Source organism: Chrysochloris asiatica, unplaced genomic scaffold, assembly GCF_000296735.1.
Source record: "Chrysochloris asiatica unplaced genomic scaffold, ChrAsi1.0 scaffold00009, whole genome shotgun sequence".
NCBI classification, from domain to species: Eukaryota; Metazoa; Chordata; class Mammalia; order Afrosoricida; family Chrysochloridae; genus Chrysochloris; species Chrysochloris asiatica.
The window spans coordinates 1,523,889-1,532,689 of record NW_006408527.1 but is presented as its reverse complement, the minus strand read 5'-3'; the positions used below and the strand labels follow the sequence as shown (position 1 = coordinate 1,532,689).

At 36.6% G+C, this 8,801-nt stretch overlaps 1 protein-coding gene across 1 annotated transcript in view; it reads left to right on the top strand.

Moving 5' to 3' along the window:
* Positions 1-8,801, top strand: part of KCTD3 (potassium channel tetramerization domain containing 3) — a 71,029-nt gene that overhangs the window by 11,750 nt on the left and 50,478 nt on the right. The window contains exons 2-6 of the mRNA XM_006834003.1: positions 785-838; positions 1,093-1,138; positions 4,925-4,998; positions 7,846-7,904; positions 8,165-8,245. Of these exons, the coding sequence (XP_006834066.1) occupies positions 785-838; positions 1,093-1,138; positions 4,925-4,998; positions 7,846-7,904; positions 8,165-8,245 (314 nt within the window). The remainder of the gene's footprint in view (positions 1-784; positions 839-1,092; positions 1,139-4,924; positions 4,999-7,845; positions 7,905-8,164; positions 8,246-8,801) is intronic.

Below are 8,801 nucleotides of genomic sequence, written 5' to 3'. Positions count from 1 at the left end.
TTTTCCACCTTCTCTTACCCAGACCCATAAGGAAAAGTCATTTGGTAGGACTAGGAAAACTAAGGGAGTCCTGGTGTACTTTAACCCACAGGGAGTATTGTGGGCTAATGCACTGGACTGCAAGGTTGTTTGAACTGCAATTTCGGTGGTTCAAGCTCACTGGCCACTCTTCGCAAACCCTATACAAGGTCGCTATAGATTAGAACTGATTCTATGGCACTTAACAACAACAGGAAGTCTAAGGCTAGAAGGTACATATTGAATAATTTACTACACTGCAGTATGCTGTGTTTCTAACCCCCAAAGACAAAGATCTTACTTGTAAAAACACTGATAATAAAAGACAGTAATGAAACCTGTATTAAAAAAAAAAAAAAAGGCGTTCAACTATGCCAGAACTGACTTTAGTAGAGTGGTTGAAAGGGCGCTCTGCCATAAATCAGGGACTGCCTGTATTTGTTGGAGACATGGAATTGTGACCTGAAGATAATTAGTGTGATAGATTAGTTGTTGAATCTTCAGCAGATTGGCATAATGGAAAGTAGTGTTTTGAGAAGCATTCAATGGCAGTGAATTGTTTGATTTTGTTGAAAACTCCTCCAAATAATCTTAACTGAGTGGATAATAGCAAAATTAAAAATATCATTTACAGTAAATACAGTTGGGATAGATATGATTATGGTAACACCATTTAAGTTGTTAGCCAGTATATTAAAGCAGGTTAATTTACATTGAAATTTCAAATCTTATTCTCATTTACAATGCCAGTTAATTTTAATTGCAGATTCAGTACCTCAAGACAAACTCTTATGTGGATTCCAGATTCCTTTTTTTCCAGGTACTTCATATCATCTGTTATGTTTTAAAACATTTGATTATTTTCTAGAATTTTAAAAGTTTTGTTGTTTGTTAAATTAATATTATTTATTTAAAAGAATGTTAACAGTTTTAAAATATTTTTTGCTTGTTTTATTTTTAATTTGATACGGCATATATTATGTATAGTAGCCTTTTAGATTTGATAAAGTTTCTTGACATTTATTTATACTCAGGTTTTTTACCTAACTGTGGCTTATTGTTAATGACTTCTAGTTTATTGAGTGGAAGAATTTCAACACTTCGAGATGAAACTGGTGCTGTAAGTATAATATTATTGATATATATTTCTATGTTAGATCAGTATAGTAATGCTTGATCCTTATTACATGGTGACTTTTCTTGTTGTTAAGTGCTGTCAAGTGTATTCCAACTCAATACAACTCTGTACAGGGTTTCCAGGGAGCAGCTGGTGGGGCTTTAACTGCTGACATTGTGGTTCACAGCCCAGCACTTTATCTTATAGCGCTACACCAGGAATCCTTTAAGTGACTTTTAAGAAAGTAGCAGAAAGCAAAACAGGGATGACAGCTAGGGTGGAGGTGCATTAGCCATTAGCCATACCACAGAATACCAGGCAAAGCAGATCCAGGGCAGAGCTCCAAAACTTGGAACCACAGAGCTAGGAATATTTTAAAAGTTTGAAGGCAAAACATACTCAATTAAGTATTAAGGCCACAGATAAATACTAAACATGTCCAAGAAGCAAAAGCAGATGACCATATCAACAGATGTCCAGAAACAAGATAAAATGTCTGACACAAATGACCTAGAGGTAGACCTGGACTTCATACTGGAAGGAGGGCATGCCTTGGAGAAATGCCTGAGAAGGAATTCAGAAAAGTGATTATAAAATGTTTCTAAACATTTTACAATGGAGTTGAGAAAAATAAGGAAGAAGTCAGGAAAGTGCTACAGGAATAATCAAATAAAATGGATACAGCATTAGAAACAATTCGAAACCTACAAAAAGACGTCCAAATGATCAATAATTAGAATATCAGAAATAGACAGTACTCTGAAAGGGCAAAGGAGTAGAACAGACGAGATGGAAGATAGAACCAGTGAGCTGGAAGACAAATCTCTCAATACCACTAAGACAGAAGAGCAAACAGAAACAAGGATAAAAAAATCTGAAGAAGGTCTAAGTAGAACTGCTGGAAGAAAATTTCTTTAACATCCTGAAAAGTGAAAAGATAAATATCCAAGAAGCTTAACAAACCCCAGGAAGGATAGACCCCAAAAGAAAATCACCGAAACATATCATAATCAAGCTCTCCAAAATCAAAGATAAGGAGACACTCCTGAAAGCAGCTAGGGAAAACAAAAGTGTCACATACAAAGGTGAGCAAGTCAGATTAAGCTCCCATCTCTCAGCAGAAACCATTCAAACAAGAAGGCAATGGGGAGACATATATAAAACCCTGAAAAAAAAAAAAAAATTGCCAACCAAGAATCCTGTATCCAGCAAAGCTATCAATCAAGTATGACAGTGTAATCAAAACATTCCAGGATAAACAGAAGCTAAGGGATCTTGCCAAGGCCATCCCTGTGCTACAAAACATCCTAAAGGGAGTTCTGTGGACTGAGAACCAACAAGAACAGACAACAACCAGAGATTGACATACGTGGCAACACCTCCCAGGTTTAAATCAACTGAAGGAAGAGTAGAGAACAGAACAAAACTCAGAGGATCTGGGAGGTCAGTCTTATCATCAAAATAATTACAATTTAGAAGACGGTAAACACATAGGGCAGAGATCCAGATAGTGAGAAGGTCAGGTAGTTTACAGGATAAAATAGACTGCACTAAATGCAGAGAAAAGTTAATGTACTCTAAGGCAACCTCAAACAAAATTAACACTTCACAGCATACCAAGAGAATGAAAATCCAAGAACATGAAAACATTAAAACTATGAGGAAACTCAAAATAAAGAACACAAAAAGCATGAACTCAACAAAGGAAGACACTAAGATCCTTCGATATGCTGTCTGCAAGAGACATATCTCACACACAACGACAAAAACAGATTAAAAGTCAAAGGATGGGAAAAAAAGATACCAAGCTAATTGCAATAAAAACTAACAGGAGTGGCAGTACTAATCTCTGATAAAATAAACTTTAAGGCAAAACCCAGTATAATAGATAAAGATGGGCATTATGTCATGATTAAAGGGACAATTGAGCAAGATGACATAACCACAATAAATATCTATGCTTCCAATGAAAGAGCTCCAAAATATATAAAGCACTCTAATAGACTTGAAGAAAGAAATAGATGAATCTACAATAATAGTGGGTGATTTTAATACACCACTTTCAAAAAAGGATAGAAGAACCAGAAAGAAACCTGACAAAGACACAGAACTAAACAACACAATCAGCCAACTGGACCTTATAGTTGTGTATGGAGCATTCAACCCAACAACTGAACAATACACAATCTTTTCAGGTGCATACGGAACATTCTCCAGAATAGAACATGTCTTAGGCCACAAAACAAATCTCCATAAATTTACAAATATCAAAATTCTACAAAGCATCTTCTCAGACCACAATGCTATCAAATTAGAAATCAACAATAAGAAGATGAAGGAAATAAAATTCAAATACATGGAAACTGAATAACATCTTGCTGAAAAGTGACTGGGGAGTAGAAGAAATTAAACTTGAATTCACAAAGTTGCTAGAAACAAATGAGAACAAAAACACAACATACCAAAGTCTTTGCGACACAGTGAAAGCGGTGCTGAGAGGACAGTTTTTTGCAATAAATGCACACATCCAAAAAGAAGAAAGAACCATAATTAACACATTAACACAGCATCTACAACAATTAGAAACAGACCAACAGAGGGAACCTACAGCCACCAAAAGAAAATAAGCAATAAAGATTAGAGCAGAAATTAAATGAGCTAGAAAACAGAAGAACTATAGAAGCAATCAACAGGACAAGAAGCTGGTTCTTTGAAAGGGTTAGCAAAATTGGCAGACCATTGGCAAACCTAACAAAAGAAGAGTGGGAGAAGACAAATTACACGCATTAGAAACATTACCGGCAATGTCACAATGGAACCAAAGGATATAAAAAAGATAATAACAGAATACTACGAAGAGTTGTATTCCAACAAATTTGAAAACTTAAAAAGAGATGGATACATTTTCAGATAATATCACCAACCTAAACTTACACATGTTGTTGTTGTAAGTGCCGTTGAGTCGTGTCCGACCCATAGTGAAGTAGAAAACCTGAACAGACCCATAACAAAAGAAATTGCTCAGGTCATCAAAAGACTCCCAACCAAAAAAAGTCCAGTCCCAGATGGCTTCACTGGTGAGTTCTACCAAACATTCAGGCAAGAGCTGTCACCAGTTCTACTCAAATTATTCCAGAAGATAGAGGAGAATGGAAAACTTCCTAATACATTTTATGAAGCAAAACATTCTCCCAAACCAGGGAGGGGTGTCACTAAGAAAGAAAATCATAGACCATTATCCCTCATGAACATAGATGCAAAAATTCTCAACAAAATCCTAGTGGCTCTATAGGATAAGCACTAGACAAAAGCACAAGGTCTGCAGTTGGAACCTACCAGCTGCTCCATGGGAGAAAAATGAGGCTTTCTGCTCCCGCAAAGATTTACAGCCTTGGAAACTCTCTACAGTGACATTGAATTGGAACAGACTGGACGGCACTTAATATCAACAACAACATAACTGATAAAAATTTCCCTCAGGTTTCACTTTTAGATTACTAAAACTATTGATAAATAGAAATTGAAAACTGACCTATTAGATACCATTTTTCTACATACTGAAATATTACTAATTATTTTAGTAATATCTTTTCAGGGGAAATAGAAGACATTACCACGTTAAATATGCATAGTTATAACCTACATTACAATTTTAGAAACATTGGAATGTTAGAATCAAGAAAATACACACAAAAAATGTTTAATTTAGTTTCTTTCTCTCAGTGTTACAGATATTAAAGTTAAAAGTGTAAGTTGTAACATGAAAATAAAAGAATTCCTCATTTACAGATATTTATTGATAGAGATCCAGCAGCGTTTGCACCCATTTTAAATTTTCTTCGGACAAAAGAACTAGATTTAAGGTAAGAAATGCATCCTTTTAAAGTAAATTCTAACGTGGTTTTTGACATATTTTGTGGATAAAAAAGCTATTTTTAATGACAATTTTTACTAAAAAGTTTCCTTAGAACAAAACTTTCATAGATACTAGCCACCATCCCGTCTCCTCCTGGAGTACTCATTCCACCAGCTTCCTAACGTTCCTGCTGTCATTCTCCTACCCCTCCAATTCATTTTCCATATTGTAACCACAACCTAGTTCTAACAGAATTAATCTGCCTGAAACCCTTATCTAGTATGTTATTGGAGTCCTGCTGTGGCACTATATAGGATGTGGTGGTGGTGGTGGTGGTGGTGTTGTGTGCCGTGGAGTCAGTTCCGACTCATAGTGACCCTGTACAGGGTTTCTGAGGCTGTAAATCTTTACGGAAGCCGAAAGCCTCATCTTTCTCCCGTGGAACGCTGGTAGTTTCCAACTGCTGACCTTGGTTTAGCAGCCTGACTTGTAACCACCATGCTACCAGAACTCCTTAAAGGATAAGCACTGGTCTGTTAACCACAGGGTTGGCAGTTCAAACTCACCAGCCGCTCCTTGGAAACCCTTTACAGAGTCGCTCTGAGTCGGAACTGACTTGGCAACACTTAACATTAACAAATATAACTTGACTAATGGATAGCAATGTTGGATTTTATCGTCTTTTTTAAGACTCCAGAATATGAGGTTCTGGTGTGGACTGTAGGATAAACACTGTACTGTAAACTGTAAGGTTGGTTGTTCAAACCCACCAGCCACCCCTTGAAATTCCTACATGGGGTCACTATGAGTTGGAATTTTGTTCTAAAAAAAATCTGCCTAAAACCTTTATTTAATATGTTATTGGAGTCCTGGTGTGGTGTGGTGGGATAATGCACTGGACCTCAAGGTCAGTTTGAACAGCAAGGTTGGCTGTTCAAACCCACCAGCTGCTCCTTTGAAACCTATAAGTCGGAGCAGACTCAAAAGCACTTGACAATATGTGATTGGACTAATGGATAAGAGTGTTGGACTTTATTTTCTTATTTTAGAACCCCTTCTTTAATTGTTCTCACTTCAACACTTCAGCCCTTTTTGGTCTGTTTAAACATAACTTCCTCAGTGACTCTTCGTGTTCACCCTAATAGAGGTATTCAAAGCTTCCTATACTGTCTTTGTTACAGCTTTTACTATACTTGGGACTCTCTTTGTTGTTGTTTTTGGGTACCTTCCAGTCACTTCTGACTCATCTTGAGCCTTTGGCAATGGGAAACAGTGGGCTGTCAACCTAAAACATTGGTGGTTTGAACCCACCCAGAATTTTCACGGAAGGAAGACCTGTCAGTCTGCTTCCGTAAAGATTGTAGCCAAGAAAAGTCTTTGGGCAGCTCTACTTTGTCACACGGGGTCTTTATAAGTCAAAAATAACTCACTAGTACCGAACAGCTTTCTTAATAGCCTATCTTTTTACTAAGGAGCCTTGGTGGTACTGTGGTTAAGTGCTCACTACTAACTGAAAGGTTGGCAGTTTTAATCACCAGTTTCTCTAGGGTGAAAGATGCAGCAATCTGCTTCTATAAATACTGAAACAACACAAACCAAACCTGTTACTGTCATGTTGATGCGGATTCATAGTGACTCTAGAGGGACAGAAGGGACTGACTACCTCAGGTGTTTTCTAAAACTGTAATCGCTGCAAAAGTAGATTGCCACATCTTTGTCCAGTGCTTAGCCTACAGCCCTATATCTAGAAAAATTGTTATCAGGTGTCATGGAGTTGATATTCGATGCCCAATGACACAGAACTGCCCCTAGAGAGTTTTCTTTACGGAAGCGGATTGACAGGTCTTTCTTCTGTGAAACTTCTGACTTGAGTAATCCTTTCCAAAAGAAGATGAAAATACTATGTTCTAATTCAGGTTCTTTTACAAAACTCCTTTATGGCCTTCTCTCACCCTGTTTGGTTACCATGTTTGTGTGCCTGTCTTCTCCAGGAGACAGGAACTCCTTAACGAGCCACCTTATAATTAGTCACTGCTGCTCTGCTGCTGACATACATGCTTTGAAGTGGGGGAAGGAGAGTTTTTATGTTGAACAGGGCAAATCAATTCCACAAATAGAGTCAATTTAATATCATTTTTGCATGTATTTATTAAACCCAGGGAATATCTTTAAAGTGAATCATTGGTATTTTCAACTTCTTCCATTCTTTTACTTTTTATTTTCATACTGCAAACCTGTACTGCAGGATTGTAGTATCATCTTCATCTAGATAACATAGCTTTTCTAAAGATGGTCTTTTACTTTCTTTCCTGGTTTTTAGTCCACTTTCATTTTTAGTTTTTGATAAGAAGGGAGCCAGTTCTCTGATTCTGTTCATTCAACAGATAGAAATTATATATCAAGGCACTATGTGAGACACACACAAATAGATTGTAAGCAGTGCTTGCATTATGCTTGCAGAGGTTAAAATAGACACAAAAATAATTATGACAATGTAAAAGCAACTGTTGCCATAAAATAGTTTCTACCTAGTTGTTTGCCTTATCAGATACTTCTTGGTACTCTTGTTATACTAATCCTATAGAAGCCCTAATCTCTTATTTAGTCACACAGTTCATCTGTAGAATAATGATAGTTAAGTATTTAAGACACTATTTTTGTTTGCATGTATTTTTATTTTGGCTTTTCCCAAATGACGATCATATTTGAAATAAAGGGCATTATGAAATATAAAGTAAGTTTTAAATTCTATGACTGTTCACATTAAGAACTTAGTACTTTTTCCTTTTGCTTCAGATGATAATCCATGTTGCCAGTGTTGGAGAATTTAAATCATTTGTTTGTTTCTTTGAAGGGGAGTGAGTATTAATGTTCTCAGGCATGAAGCAGAATTTTATGGAATTACTCCTTTAGGTATGTATTCTAATATTTTCTCTTTATGATGATTTGGCCTTTTGTGAACTAAGTTTGCCTAAAACAAATGTGTTTTATAGCAATTCTTAATTTTTGATGGACTAGTTAAGTGCTTAGTTTTTATAGATTTTCGTATTTAACAGGTGTTGTCAGCTGTTGGTTAATTTTAATATTTACCCTCTTTAACTACAGAAAATAAAACAAGTACTGTTTTTCTGTCTGTCTGTACTCTTGACAAGTTTGCTTTGCAATGTTTTTAGTAAGAAGGCTTCTCTTATGTGAAGAACTGGAGCGTTCATCTTGTGGCAGTGTCCTGTTCCATGGTTACTTGCCGCCACCAGGTATTTCTGTTTTGCTTTGTTTAGTTTTTTTTTTTTTTAATTATTTTTATCATTAAAGAAGTAAAACATAACTAGGAAAGCAATTCCTTAATTTCTCTTATACAAATTTAATAGTAATGATGAGAATGGTAACAGAAATTAGTTACACTATAGGTTAGTCCAGATGTGGCGCTGTAAGACCAGCCCTGGACTGCTAACCACAAGGTCGGCAGGTCAAACCCATGAGTTACTTCTCTGAAACCTTATACAGGGTCATTATGAGTTGGAACGGACTCAACGGCATTTAACAGCAACAAAAACAATGTACTAAAACAGTAACTTGGCAAACTTGTTTTTGTTAAGAGCCTAGTAGATTTTCTAAGCCATAAGTTCCTTGGATACAGTACTGAACTCTGCCATAGACACTACATAAATGAATGGGCGTCGCTATGTCTAGTACAACTTGATTTGCAGAATCCACCACTGGGCAGATTTGTTGTTGTTGTTGTCAGGTGCCATCGAGTCGGAACCGACTCATAGCGACCCCATGCACAGCAGAATGAAACAATGTCCGATC